General features: G+C 42.2%; 1 protein-coding gene across 1 annotated transcript in view; it reads left to right on the top strand.

Annotated features, from left to right (window-relative positions):
- The first annotated feature begins 1,374 nt into the window (after positions 1-1,374).
- LOC122166139 overlaps positions 1,375-15,370 on the top strand; it is a 45,822-nt gene continuing 31,826 nt past the window's right edge. The window contains exons 1-8 of the mRNA XM_042829683.1: positions 1,375-1,582; positions 1,677-1,777; positions 1,866-1,935; positions 2,943-3,073; positions 3,851-3,939; positions 6,577-6,676; positions 9,598-9,641; positions 10,789-10,866. Coding sequence (XP_042685617.1) covers positions 1,375-1,582; positions 1,677-1,777; positions 1,866-1,935; positions 2,943-3,073; positions 3,851-3,939; positions 6,577-6,676; positions 9,598-9,641; positions 10,789-10,866 — 821 coding nt within the window. The remainder of the gene's footprint in view (positions 1,583-1,676; positions 1,778-1,865; positions 1,936-2,942; positions 3,074-3,850; positions 3,940-6,576; positions 6,677-9,597; positions 9,642-10,788; positions 10,867-15,370) is intronic.

Below are 15,370 nucleotides of genomic sequence, written 5' to 3'. Positions count from 1 at the left end.
AATAGAACTTCCTTTATAAACCGAAAAATTTGTTGGTATCTGCCAATAGCTTTGTTTTGGAGAGGAACTTATTTGCAGTGGCATTAACAGACACATAGCAAAAAGGTAATAGGTTTCACAATAAAAATGTAGCCTGTGAAATGCACTGCTTGTACTTTCTTGCAGGCAGCAGAAACTTGACTGCCAGAGAAATCCTGCAAAAAGCTTATTTCCTCAGGAATGATGTAGTCTGCATTGCCTACCCTGACATCTTGCTAGTAATTCAGGATGACGGTGGGAGAAGGATTAAGCTCACATTTCCTTTACACATCAGCTGTGCCTCATGCTGATGCACAAATCTGTTTACAGAGAAGGAAGCACAGGCCTAAATCTGAGCCACTAACAGCACTCACACAGTAGAAGTAGATACAAGCATTTAGAGTCACCGAATGAAACAATGAATGTTCGAACTACGATCAGGAAAACAGTTATACATTTATTTATTTTTTTAAAATCAGATCTTTTATCTTTCTTCAACACAAAAACTAAAGCCAAGTTATTTTCCTTCTCTCAATTTCTGAGAGCAAAATGTGCCTCACAAGCTGCGCATTAAGCAATGGGGCAAGTGGATGTAGGTCCTTGCCACACCTTAGAACGATGGCATTTATTAGTATTAAGCTTCTTCCCTCATCCAGCAAGAGGTTCTTACTTGCACCTCCGTGCTCGCGTTGCACACAGACTTGTTGCTGTCAGCTTCACTCCAAGTCACACAGCGCCGCCTGACGTCCTCAAAGAGCAACAATTTCTACAATTGTTTTCTACTATTTGTGAAGCCACGGAGAAGCCAAAACCTCAACATTACGGGACATTGCTTCCCACGTCTGCTACAGAAAGGGTCGTTGGAATGACTTGCCTCAGCTTTCATCAAAATAACCCTAACATCTCGTGCATGAAGCGACGATCTCAGAGTCAATCGTTGCTGCTCCTGATGGAGCCGCTGGCCGGGAACTCTGTGCAAACGTTGTATCAGTGCTCAGCAGTATGAAACCCCCCAAATATTGCGCTGGAACTGCAAGAAGGGCAGCACGGAACAAAGCAGAGGACACCGTAGGTGCGTCTCCTGTTCATCTGCGCCTTGTGCTTCTTGTCCCTGCACACCAAAATGTTGCCGTTGAAACTGGAGAGGGCCCAGCAACAGGCAGCAAGGACAGTCGCGGCTGGGACCTGCTTCAGCGGCGGAACTGCAGAAAGAAAGGGTGCTCCGAAGCTCCTTGTCTCGACTGAAGGAAAATCGTCTTTAACCAAACGGCGAAGAACGCGCGAGCTCCTCCGCCGGACTCGCGGGCAGACGGCGCCACCTGCTGGCCGTTCGCGGCGGGCCGGGGCTCGAGCCGGATGACGGGCGGTGCCCTCCAGCCCCGCGCTGCCGCCGCCACCATGAGCTTCGCCGCGCTGCTGCGGCTCCGCGGGCCGCGGCTGCTCCGGGCCGTCCTCCACCCGCAGCGCTGGAGCCGGCGGAGCGGCGGCGGCTGCGAGCCTCCGGCGGGCGCCGCGGTGCGCATCGGCTGCGCCTCGGGCTTCTGGGGGGACACGGCGGCCGCGGGTAGGCGGCGGGAGGGGCTGGCGGGCACGGGGAGCCGGGCCGGGCGGGGACGCGGCCCGGCGGGGAGCGGGGCTGACGGAGTTCCTCCCTGCAGTGCCGCAGCTGCTGTACGGCGGGAAGCTGGACTTCCTCGTCTTCGATTACCTCTCCGAGATCACCATGTCGCTGCTGGCGGCTGCCAAAGCCCGCTCTCCCGTGAGTAGCGGCTGTCGGCGTACAGCCAGCTTTGGACTTGGCTACGGCTCCGCTGTGCCCCTTCCGAGCCCCGTGTTTGCCGTTGCAGGTGCTGGGTTACGCTCCGGATTTCATCTCCGCTGCCATGGCTCCGTACATAAAAGATATTCACAGGAAAGGTGCGCTCCTCTCCGTGTTCGCACCTTCATGAAGCGCGGTTGCGAAATGAGCTCTGTGTAGGCTGTGTTCCTGTTTGTCGCACCGGTGCTGTGCTGCCCTATGGACGTGAGCTCAAAAGACGCGACAAGAAGTGCGCATCTGGTGGGGGGGGGGGGGATGTGTAGGGCACGAGTGAAATGCTTGCCTGCGATTGTGAACGTGTATGCATGCCTCTGGGTAATTCTGTTTGTAGCTTTAGTTTGAGAATGGAGAGTTGCCTGAAAATCTCTTGTTAAAATATGTAAATCTCGTGGTTTAACACAATCTTTGTCAGCATTCCAAAGCAGTTCTAATACTTTGGTTTTTCCTAATGCAGTTGTTTTTGTTTACATGACTACATCTTTACAGCTTGCTGAGTTCGGGTGGAAGAGAGAAAGCATTTCCTCTGAGCACCCAATACCATGCTAATGTACTCTGGAATTCAGAGAAATAGATGTTTCTGCTTAAGTGACATTGTTTGGAAAGTATGAGTGCTTTAAAAGGTCGCTGTCCCCTGTTGTACCTGTAGGAACTGGTATGATGCTGTCATTTCCTCATAGTGTCTGTCTCGGTGGTCACTTTCACCTTTCTTGCAGGAAGGGAAGAAGATAATTGTAGAATCATAGAGTCACCAAGGATGGAAAATACCTCTGAGGTCATCCAGTCCAACCATCCTCCTATCACCAGTATTTCCCACTAAACTGCATCCCTCGTACAGCATCTAAACGTTGCTGAACTCCTCCAGGAGCGGTGGGGTCATCCACATCATAAGGCCTACCTGCAACAATTAACTTTTCTGAAAGCAGTCCCTCATTGGCATAGTCTGATCTTTTGTTTTACGAACTTAATGGGGCTCAAGACTTAGTATTTCACGTGATTAGATGCCTCATACCTCGCAGAGGTTATGTCTTGCTTGTCTTTCAGCTTGCTTTGAGTTGTAGAAATGGAAGTGACTGTTAATGCTTCTGTGCTTGTTCTTTTTGCAAAGGTGTTCGTGTCATCAGTAACGCGGGTGGGATCAACCCTCTGGCTTGTGCGGCCGCTCTGCAGGAGGTGGCAGAGAAGGCAGACGTTGATTTGAAAATAGCTGTTATTACTGGAGATGACCTAATGAGTGAGGTATGGCACTTTGCCTTTAGGCTTAGTAGGACTGTGCGAGTTATTCCGTATTGAGAAAAAAATTAGCCCGAATTTTTTGCATCTTTCTGTATTATCTTTATTCATAGCATGAATCAGAGAATGGTTTAAGTTGGAAGGGACCTTTAAGATCGTATAGTTCCAGCCCCTCTGCTATGGGCAGGCACACCTCCCTCTAGACTGGGTTGTTCACAGCCCATCCAGCCTGGCCTCAAATGCTTCTACGGAGGGAGCATTCCCTTTTAAAAGCATTTAAAACAATCACTCTTGTTTTTTTTAATGCACAGAGTGTGGTGAAGAAGGTTAAGTTCAACTCCTTATTTGCAAAGTACACATATGCCTCTCTGGGAACTTAATGTGCTCTGAAATTAACTGCCTGGAGCTGCAGAATTATCCTTGTTTTCTGGCCATGTCACCATTGCTGTTACAGTGAACATTTCTGCTGGCAAGGATTGACTTGCTCGGTCTTACAGGAATTAAAGATGATTTGAAAGCCTAAGGAGTATATTACGTCATGGTTGTCGGTCATCTTTGAAAGGAAAAGCATTCTTTAACAACTGACTTAATCTTTATTTTCCAGCACTAAGAAAAATAAGTGTCTAGAGCTTTTAGTCATTCAGCTGATTTGCATTTGTTGTTAATTTTAATGATTATACTTCTTAGAGTTGCTGTGAAATGAATCTGTTGTCTGATGCTAATGGAAGTTTTACAGTAGATGCTACAAAATACTCATAAATTTGGTGGTCTGTCTTCTGACAGAAAGAGAACCTAAGAGGAGCTGGCATCATTGATTTGGAGAGTGGCAAACCATTTCCAGAGAGTGTTCATAGCATGAACGTGTATCTTGGGTGAGTTACTTTAACAAGTTGTTTTTTGAATGGAAAAATAATTTTTAGTATATTGACTACATGAACCTGTTTTGATTTGCAAACATAACCACCTAGGCACTTAAGGTTCACCTTTGTAAGATTTAAGAAACTAGAAAATATTTTCTCCTTTTAAGCTGTAAAAAAAATTTTTAATTTAGAACCTTGCCAGTTGTGACTTTAGCATTACATCTTCTGAGAATCCTCAGGTTTGATTCAACACCAAGTTGCCATAATTACAGTTATTAAGACTGTTTATTCCAAAAGTGGAGCATTCTGTCACTGCATGGTGGAATTGTTAAGGATTGCCATTGCTGGAGTAATGCACAGCCCTTCTATTGAAATAATGAATCATTATGACGGGCTGCTGTTCTGGCTTGTACCATTATATTGTACCATTCTATTGCACTTTGCAGAAATGTGTCCAGGCAAGACAGCAGGGGTTTGGCTGTGCTTAAGACAGCATATATTTGTTCCTCAGAAATGAGAATATTTAAAGAAATTGCTCTTTACATTTGTATTCAGGGTTTTCTGTTATAGTTGTTGCTAGATTTTCTTTTTAACCTTCTGTTAATCTTTGCCTTGCAAGATTACAGACCATGAGTAATGTAAATGAAATCTAATAAACAGTGGTTAATGTTTATAATATTGAGAAGGTGTTAATTCCAGTTCAGGTGATTCATGATTCACAATTTTAGGAAAGGCAACTCATAGCAGAGAGGACAAAAGCAGACTAGTATGAGGAAGATGCAGTTTAAAAATCCATTGTGTATGGCTCTGCTTCACTAATGGAAGCTAAAACAAGTGAGTCTTAATGTTGCTTTATTTTTTTATTTGTTTCAGAGAAACAGTATTTCTTTATGGGCCCCTTCTCTGGGATGCATTGAAATGTAAAGCTATGAACAAGCTTCTTAAATCAGCAGTTTCATCATGTACATTTTTCTTCTATAGCATCTGCATTAGATGCTTAATCATATAAATGTCTCTTTTGGTTTGTATATGTGTATGTAGGTATATATACACAATTCAACTTCATAGTGTACAGGATAAAATCAAGAAGTCCTGTAGACACTTACAATAACTTTTTAAAGTCCATAAACTTAGTTGTGTTTACAGTTTGATTCTTGGTTCAGTACATGAACTACAGCTGAAACATTATCATTGTTATAGATTATGAAATATTTCTTCTGTCCCTCCTGATTTATGTTCTGTGGATTGAATTCATGTGTTTGTTTGGTTTTTTTTTTCAGTAAGATGCAAGCTTACTAATTGACTGCTTTTTAGATGTAGTTACATGGCTTTATTAGTATCCCATAGAAATCTATTTGCATTTCTCACATGACCATTATATGACACTGTGCCCAGTGCATGAGTTGTTGTACACTGTGTATTTTATTGTCTCTCTAATCAGTATCCTTAATTTTTTAATATTAAAATGTCAGTAAATACGTATTTTTGCTTACATCATTAAGAACTTCTGTGCATTACCTTTTTCCTTAAAAAAAAAAGTAGGAGTAGGTCTATTGAATCTGTCAAAGAAGAGCATTCTTAGTTTTTAAAGACACCCAGATTATGGTTTGTGTTTTTCAATCCACAAGCAGTGGCAGAATCATTAGATAGCTTTGACCAGAGCACGTGGCTCTGGGGTTCTAAACCCATGCTTTCTCACTGTTTGTCCTTGGAAGCAGTGAAATTGTTTCTAATAAATTATTTGAGATACGAGACAAAGTATCACTGAGGATATCAGTAATCACGTATAAGAAGTTGATGACAGTTGGTGATAGGGTTCTGTGGCTACAGAGCACTCTTTGGAAAGCAGCCTTCATCCAGAAGAGGTTTGTGAGTTGGAGGCTAACCCTCAAATGGCCCATGGAGAGGTTGGACCCAGGGTCATGCAGGAAGCACGGGTGAGTTACTTGCACCTGTGCTTCCTGGGCCAGCCACCCCTTTCCCAGTGCTCAGTTCAGGCCATGACATGGCATTACCCTCACATTTACCAACCTCTGCAAGCCCAAGCAGTTAAGTTCAAGCCTGGCTAATTCTGACTGGGCTAAAATTTTTACTCGACCAATCTGGAAAACCTGTTGCTTGAGTTTCTTCAGAAGTAACAACTGCACGACACTTTACTTGAAGTTGGCTGATTCTTTAAGTTCCAGTAATACTTAATTGAGATTGACGTGAAGGGTTTAAGCTTGGAGGACCAAGTCAGCAGCCTGTCTTTGTGAATAATATCAAATTACAGAATAGATTAAGTTGGAAGGGGCCTCTGGAAGTCATCTGGTCAAATTTTAGTGTTGGTGTCCCTGCTGTTGGTCTTTATACACTCATCTACAAATGAAATAGGAGTAGTTATTATTTTCTCTCAAAACACTTTGTATTTCCTATTACTCATGGTAAAACAAGATACACTGTGTTTCAGGATATTTTGAATGAATGTCAAGACAAGTCTTTCAGTTGTCATGAAATTGATTGGATGTTCGATGCTTGCTTTTAAAAATATTAACAACACTTAGTTGTTGTGTGAACAAAGCTGATTTCATGCAGACTCATTAAGTGATTCTTGTTTTGTTTGTGATGGTGTGTCAAAAAGTAAGAATACATATTGCTTTTTACCTGTAGGGCAAGACCAGTAAGCAGAGCTCTTGACCTTGGGGCTGACGTTGTAATCACTGGTAGATGCGTCGACAGCGGGATTGTATTAGGGCCGCTCATTCATTCTGTAAGTACAAGCTATTTACAAGGTGATGATGAACAGAAGTGAATGACTATTTGGAAATCGTTAAGGTTTTTTTGCTACTTTGGAAATTTTAATTGAAAAATGATGAGCTCTTTCATTTTTGTTTCATTTTTTTGGCATGCACGTATGAAAGTTTTTACTGCCGTTTCACTTCAGCTAAATCTATAACAGGGATACTTATGTTCTTAAGTACAGTGAAATTTGAAAAAAATTCAGTGAAGTGGAGGGAACTTTGCCACGTTTCACCAGCATTTTGCTCTTGGTTTTGGGTTGCTTTTTATTTTTCTCCAGCTTTAAAATTCAACGTAAGGTTAAAGAAGAAATGTATTTCAGTACCGCAAGGTGGCAGTAGTAGATCTGGTTTTGTGCAGTGGTGGTGTATGGTCTTGTTCAGTGGGTAAGCAGTTTTATTTTAAGTAGTTGAACAATGTATCTCAAATTCACCAAGTTTCCTCAAATAATACGAGCAGGATATGTGGATTTCTGAACTGCTTTGAATAGGCTGTAAATACAGCAGGTCGAGGGAGCTGATTCTACCACTCTGTTCTGCCTTCATGAGGCCCCACCTGGAGTTCTGTGTCCAGTTCTGGCCCCCAACACAAAAAAGACGTGGAGCTATTGGAGTGGGTCCAGAGAAGGCCATGAAGATGATCAGAGGGCTGGAGAACCTCCTCTGTGGGAACAGGCTAAGAGAGCTGGGGCTCTTCAGCCTGGAGAAGAGAAGGCTCCAAGGGGTCCTTATAGCAGCTTTCCAGTACCTGAAGGGGCCTGCAGGAAAACTGAGGAGGGTCTTTTTATAAGGGCAGGTAGCGACAGAACAAGGGGAAGGGGTTTTAAACTGGAAGAGGGTAGATTTAGACTAGATATTGGGAAGCAGTTCTTTACTGTGAGGGTGAAGGGACACTGGAACAGGCTGCCCAGTTAGGCTGTGGATGCCCCCTCCCTGGAGGCATTCAAGGCCAGGCTGGATGGGGCTGTGAGCAACCTGGTCTGGTGGGAGGTATCCCTGCCTACAGCAGTGGGGTTGGAACTAGGTGGTCTTAAAGGTCTCTTCCAACACAGACTATTCTGTGGTTTTGTTAATGACCACTTACTATGGAAAATAGAGGCTTTCTTTTGATGCATATTTTAAAAATCACAGAATGTCAGGGGTTAGAAGGAACCTCAAAGATTATCTATTCCAATCTCCCTGCTGGAGCAAGAACTCCTAGATTAGATCAGCCAGGAATCATCCTTCAGCCAGTTCACAGTAGTCCACCTCGCTACCCAGTCAGACCGCATTTCCTTAGTTTAACTGCAGGAGATGTGGGGAGATGGTGTCAGATGTCTTATTAAAATCAAGGTAGACCATGTCCACTGCTTTACTGTCATCTATCCCCCTGATTATGTCTTCATAAAAGGCTACCAGGTTGGTTAAGCATGACTTGCCCTTGGTGAAGTCATGTTGATGGCCCCTAATGATCCTCTTGTCCTTGATATGCCTGGAGACAGTGCCTAGGATAAGTTGTTCCATCACCTTGCCAGGGATGGAGGTGAGCCTGACGTGTCTATAGTTACCTGGGTTCTTCTTGGCCCTTTTGAAGACCGGAGTGACAGTTGCTTTCCTCCAGTCCTCAGGCACCTCTCCCATTCCCCATGACTTACCAAAGATAATGGAGTGGCCTAGTAATGACTTCTGCCAGCTCCTTCAGCACTTGTGGGTGCGTCCCATCAGAACCCATGGATTTATGGATGTCCAGGTTGCTTAATTGGTCCTTAACCCAGTCCTCATCAACTGAGGCAAACTCCTTGATTATGACTTCCTCTGGAGCCTCAGGGGTACGGAGCTGCTCAGGACAGCCTCCAGCAGTGTAGACAGAGACAAAGAAGGCATTCAGTAACTCATCCTGCTGCGTATCTTCTGTCACCAGAGCACCCACCTCATTCATTAGCAGCCCGACATTGTCTCTGGTGTTAAGTTTTATCTGCAGTGTATTTGAAGAAGTCCTTTCTGTTTTCCTTGACTCTTCATGCAAGTTTTAATTCTAAGGAGGCCTTAGCTTTCCTCCCTGCATCCTCTGACAACAGTCTTGTATTCCTCCCATGTGACCAGCCCCTCCTTCCATGGTTTGTAGACTCTCCTCTTCCACTTGAGTTTGCCCAGCAGTTCCCTGTTGAACCGTGCAGGTCTCCTGACTCCCTTTCTTGACCTGTTGGGATGCTCTCATCTTGAGCTTGGAAGAGGTGGTGCTTGAATGCTAACTAACCATCTTGGGTCCCTTTACCTTCAAGTACCCTATCCCATGGGATTTCCCCTAGCAATTGTTGACCTTCCTGAAGTCCAGGGTTGTGATTCTACTCAGTATTCTGTTCCTGCCACGTGAGTTCCTGAACTCTACCATCTCATGGTCGCTGCAATCGAGGCTGCCCTCAGTCTTCGCCACTTCAGTCAGACTCTCCTAGTAAATGAGAACAAGGTCCAAGAAAAAAATACATCAGGGAAGTTTCTGTTACACTGATTGTTTTTTATTTATCTCTTGCTTTCTGTTGAAGTCTTTAGTTAAAGAGAAGGCATACTGCTTGTTGGTAGTCTAGGAACTGATAATTTTCAGAGGTTGGAAAAATACAGTGCTTTGCTTACATGTAAAAAAAAAAAAGGTGCTAGACTTTTTTGAAGAGGGTTTGACTTTAAGAATTTAAATTTTTGAGGGGTGATAAAAAATTTCAGTGAAAACTGAAACACATCAGACTACTTCCAGGGATTTACTGCTTAGCACCTCAGATCCACCTACAGCTCTTGCCAGTTAACTAGATTGTTCTTTTTGCAGTTAAGTAAAAATATGATAAATATATTGTTAATCAAGTCAGTCTCCTGTACTGTGTAAGACTTCTATATAAATAATATGTTTGTATTTCTCTTCTAGTTTGGCTGGAATAGGGATGAATTTGACTTGCTAGCTGCAGGAAGGTAAATGATATAAGAAGCAATGGGTAAATCTGTATTTCGTTTGTATAATGCCAGGATAATGATTTTTGAAGCATTTTGGGAATTTGGATATTATTACTGAGCTCACTATTAGAAAGTTATTCAAAATAAAGATTTTGGTTATGGTTCTTTAAGGCTCACTTAATCCTATTATGTTTGAAACTGAAATTTAAAAACTATTGTTTTGGAACCAATTCAGTAAAATAAAAGGAGAAAATTAATGATTGAACAGGTTAGCTTCCTGTGACGTCTCATGGTACAGAACAGTGACTCCAGCTTTTTCTGTTTGTCCATCAGTTTGAGTAGTTGAGGTTGACAGCAACTATTGTCTTCAAAGATAGGCCAAAGGAGTCCTGGTCATAGGTCAGCATGCTTACCTGGTGTTGCAGAAGCTGAATATGAATAGCCCCACTTGCAAACCCTAGCTGTAAATCCTAAGATTATGAATCTGTTGTGGAAAGTACTAGGTGAAATCCTGTCATCTAATTTCATTTTTCTGCAGCTCATCGTACTACACAGAAGCCCATTAAAATGGGTGGCTACTTAATTAGGCTGATTGCATCTAGTAGTAGTGGCATTAGACCTCCTATTGCTAGAGAATTATTGCAGAAAGAAACTCCAGCTCTGCTGACTGGGGATTGAAGTTAGTAATCAGTTTTGAGAGATCAAGATCTTGCCTGTAGTTCACTCACACATTTATGAAATACCACAGTTAAAGATTTGAAAATTGCAGTGTGTTCTGTTCAGAGATATCCTTCATGCTGTGTGAGATTGTACACCTCTTGATTAAAAATGGGCCTTGCATGTTTTCAGTTACAGGCAAAGTGAAAAGCTAAAATACTGACTTTAGATCAATGCTTTCTGAAAAGAGTAACGGAACTTGACTTTTGGTGGAATGTGCCAAATGTTTTTTATGTGAAACATTGCTCTTTTAAAGTCTTCTTAGTCATCTTTCAGAATTCCTACTTATGTTTAATGCAGTTTATAAACAAAATTCTAAGGAAGAAAAAAAATGAGCATGTTCTGATATTTAGCTTTATTTCCATTGTATGATTACATTTTCAGACTGGATTTGTGATGCGTCCTTTTACAGAATATTTTGTTGTTTGAGCACTTGCTGTTTTCCCAGCCTTGCAGGTCATCTTATTGAATGTGGTGCTCAGTGTACTGGTGGAATATTCACTGACTGGCATTTGGTACCAGACTGGTAAGTAACTCTGACAACAGCATGTGTGTTTGTAGTAGACCAAATCATAGAATCATAGAATGGCTTGGGTTGGTAGAATCATCGAGTTCCAACCCTTCTTCTGCAGGTGGGGCCGAATATAACGTCATCTGTTATAAAAATCAGTTTCTAATTCATTCTACCAATAGAGCTGCTTGGTTTGAAAGATCATCTGCTTCCAACCCCCTGCCATGGGAGGAGTGTGTGTGTGTACTGGAAAAGACAATAAGAATACTTTAGATGTTGAGTTAGATCAGAGTTGTGCATTGTCCAGGCTTACACAGCTTGCTTTGTCAGGGATGCCAAAGTCCTCTCCTGCTACGTATTCCACCGTCCTCCTTTTCTGTATGTCCAAGTCTCCCAGTTTTGAACTGTTGGTGTCTGCATATACATTACTGATCTTTGAAAAAGTGTTGCATGCATTACTTGTGTTCAGATGTACTAGGTGAGACCTTCTTGTAGGTAGGTGTTTCTGCCTGCTGAGAACTGCCATGAGAAAAGGCTCATGTAATCTGCTTTTGATGAACTTGTTTTTAAGAGTAGCTTAAAAGCAGTTGTGGGGCATATTTGGCACGCAGTAAGTGATTCTCCAGTTGCATTTTATTCCTGTTTTCCTTGGGATGAAAGGAAGGAGTCTTGACTCATGTGTTGTCCATCGAAGTCAACACTGCCTTTACATGATGGAGAGCTAAAGAACTGTGGGAAAGATACAAGAGAAAAGGATGGTTTTTGTTTGGCTCTGGTCCTGCGGGGACCCACAGGATACATTTTCCTATTAAAAATCTTGGCAGCTCTGTATTTTTGAGTATTTTTCAATCAGAAATGGCAGTCGCAGGCTCTTGTTCGTTGCTGCTGAGAATGCATGGTTGATAGTGATGACTGTGTTGAAAAACAGTGTTTTGTAGCTGGGAATTTGTTCTATCAGAAAATATTATTCTGTTCTTTGTATCTGTTGTAGTCTGCGTAGGAATAAATAGGAGGCATTACTTTGAGAGTGCCCCAAGTGCTATGAAAGCTCTTGGTTTATAAGTAAATGAATTTTCCATTTGATAGCATAGTTAGTAGTAGTCTGTCTGTAAGTTCAGGAAACTTGGTATGAATTCTTCTGATTATTTGGACATCCTGAATCAGTTTTCAGTGTGTGCAAATCTATATAATCAAATTCATTTCTTCACTAATGATAGAAGTTGGAGGCCTGCTGGCTCAGGGCTTGCAGAATTCACTTGAGTATAGTCTGTTAGTGATTTGTACTTACTTTAAAAAGAGCTACATTTTTAAGCCTTCTGAAGTAATCTGTGTAATCTAACTCAATAAATCAGATATGCAAGTTTATATCAAAACCAGCTCAGTGAAGTCATTAAATGTGGGAAGAAGAAGCCAGGTCGAAATGTCTGTTCTCAGTAGTATGTTATGTCAAAGGCACGTTAATTTCTCACCTTTGTGAGTGTGGTCTTGTGGCTGAGAATGCTTAGCATTCATGTCTGTGAGCAGTTACTGGACCTTTACATTAGAGCTTAAGGATATTTTCACAATACTTACATTGTTCTCCAGTGAATGCTAGAAGGCAATCTCTCTTGTTCCCTCACATTTCATTGCAGAAGGTAGGTTTGGTTTTGAACAGTAGTCAAGTTGCTGTTCAGTCTTCAGTTGCTGAGGCAGATCTGAGTGCACTGTTAAGAAAGACTACTGGCTTTTCTGAGTTTTGAACAGGAAAAAAATACAAAAGAAAATCAAACTTTAGGCCTATGAAACTCAACTATTTGTTGTTCCCAGTTAGGCAAAAGCTGCTTGAGTCGTTCCTTGTGTGGATTCTCTGATGCTTAGCGGAGAAAATTGAAGAAATCATTGAGTTTGTAGAAGACTAATCAGCATTCTTAAATTACTGATTATAAGTAAATGCTGTCAAAGAAGACACCTACTCCTTTTCTGTTATTTGTGCAGTGATATATATATTAGGTGAAGAAAAGAAGCAAGCAACACGTCACTGCTCCCTGTTTGATCCCTAGTGGCATGGCACTCAGGGAATTCATGGCAGTGTCAGAATGGACTGTGATGTCAGAGGTATATTGATAATGCACAGCTTTGTATTTCACTTTGATTAACCCCAGACGTTGCTGTCTCATTATTATTTAGTGTCAGTGGGTGACTAGTACACTGTTCTGTTTTGTTTTGAAATGCAGGAGAGAATAAGCTAATGCTGATCAGTAAAATAATCATTTTGAGGAGATGATAAACACTGAAATTTTGCCCTAAGCCAAGAGTGTACAGTGGTTGAGACTGCATAATCCTCTGGCCTGGGATGACCAAAAGGGTAAGTCAGTAGTTGTAGTCTCTTAAGGGCTGGATCCAGATTGCTGTGGGCACTTGCATACTGGATTCTGTTCCAGTCCCAGATGAAGCAGTGTGGTGTGCCTTTTTCTCTCAATGTGGTGTGCACCACCTATTGCACGCAGCTGAAGCTGCCTGGCAGCTTGTTTGGCCTGAAATTCTCAAGGCATTTAGAGTATGCATGCTGTGTATCCTGTGAAATTCCCTAGTTAGAGGAGGTAGGTGTTATGATCAGTACACAACAGTGCACAACAGGAGTTGCAGCAGAGCTTGGATATGTGTTGATACCTACATGTAGGTATGCATGTGTGTTACCTATCCAAAAGCATGTGCTGACCTTGCTGGCCACAGATAAATAGTTTTGAATGGGTTATAAAAACATTGCTGGAAGTGATAGCAATTCTTACTTTTTGCCCAATAACATTCTGTCTAAAATAGGTGCCCAGGGAGTTGGGACACGTGGTTTAGAGTTCTCCTCAGCATAATGTTTGTTGTGTCGCCCAGGAAACTGCATTATCTATAAAGCTAAAAGTTGATATCACAACCAGACTGGACTTTGGTCTGCCTACATGTCGTATGCAATATTGTGGGTTCTTTTTCTTTCTTGTGATCTTCTGCTAGTGAATGTACAACAGTATGCTGTCCCATCTTCTGTTGCCAATAATCAGAAGATGGCTTCTTCAGCAAGACCAGTTTGGGGCCTTTGTTACCACTGTAGTCAGTGAGGACCCACTTTAACTGGTAACTCCTCCTCTAACCAATTGGAATGAGATTCTGAGGATTAGTCTTAGCTTGGATTTATTCAGTTCTGTGGTTTACTGATACATACAATTTAAATGTTAAATACCAAAAATGCAACTCAAAACACATTTTGGATGAAGTGATGTTTGTTATTCTCTCCTTTCACAAACTCATGTTTATTATTCCTTCTGCATTTTAACTATTAAAGAACTGCTCAAAATGTTTCCAGAGTAGTACTTTCATATTTATCTTGAGTATTGTATTAATTACAAGATGATATAGCAATTAGAGTTCATTTCAGGAGTTTCTTTTCAGAGTCATTTATATTGCCTCATCCCACTGAGGAATTTTATCTCCTCCAGTAAAGAAAGCTGGAGAAGGATTCTATTGGGAGTATAATGACAGGACAAGGAAATAACAACTTTAAACTAAAAGAGTAGAGATTTACATCAGGTATTAGGAAGATATTCTTCCCTGAGAAGGGTGATGAGGCAGTGGAATAGGTTGCCCAGAGAAGCTGTGGATGCCCCCTCCCCAGCCATGTTCAAGGCCAGGCAGGATGGGGCTGTGAGCAACCTGTCCTAGTGGAAGGTGTTCCTGCCTATCGAAGAGGGTTGGAATGAAATGGTCCTTAAGGTCCCTTCCAACACCAGCCATTCTATGGTTCTGTCACTAAACTGCTGTAGTTCTCTTATTGAAGAAAGAACTGCAGTGCCACCTGACTCTCTGCCACTTTGGGTACTGTAACTGTTGTTGACTACTAGCAACGTTCAGGTTCAGTTTTGTGATCTTGCTGTACTGTGCTAAATTACAGCTTGGCTGTGGGTTGTGTTGGTTTGTGCTGGCATGCTACAGAGCAAGTGTCATATGCTCCATAGTCATTCAGCATAGTGGTAAGCTGGGGAAGGAATTTCTTCTTCCAGTGGAAGGTAGATATGGTATGTACTAGAAGACCTCGTGCAGGTGTTTGCTGCTAGGTGGCTGTAACTCCAGGATTAAATAGCTGTCACTTGACTGAATCATGTCATAGGGGTGGCTTAGCTCTGTTTGTTTCCAAGATAAAAATTAAAATGAAGTATTATCTTGCAGCAGCATAAAAATAGGTTTTTATTTTAAGAAGGCATGCTTTAATATGAATTGTTACTGACATCTCTGAGGTAATATAGAACACGTGGATTTTCGCAGTCATGTTTTGTGTAGTGAATCAAGTCTTCTGAGGGTAAGGCTTGGTTAAACTGAAGTTCAGTCTGTGTTAGTAGTTCAGAAGCAGTGGTGGGAAGGTGTCTGCAGTTTACCTCTTTTTCCTTCGGAACAATTTCACTGGGGACATGCAATTCCAATGGGTGCATGAACATCCTGTCTGTGACGGCGACTTAAAGTAGGTTACAGGTAGGGATGTCTGCTCCTGGTGCAGCAG

The sequence above is a fragment of the Centrocercus urophasianus genome, unplaced genomic scaffold (genome assembly GCF_019232065.1).
Source record: "Centrocercus urophasianus isolate 14NV4802_14NV808 unplaced genomic scaffold, USGS_Curo_1.0 seq_32, whole genome shotgun sequence".
Classification (NCBI taxonomy): domain Eukaryota; kingdom Metazoa; phylum Chordata; class Aves; order Galliformes; family Phasianidae; genus Centrocercus; species Centrocercus urophasianus.
The sequence above is the reverse complement of the archived record's forward strand: the minus strand, read 5'-3'. Positions and strand labels throughout refer to the sequence as shown.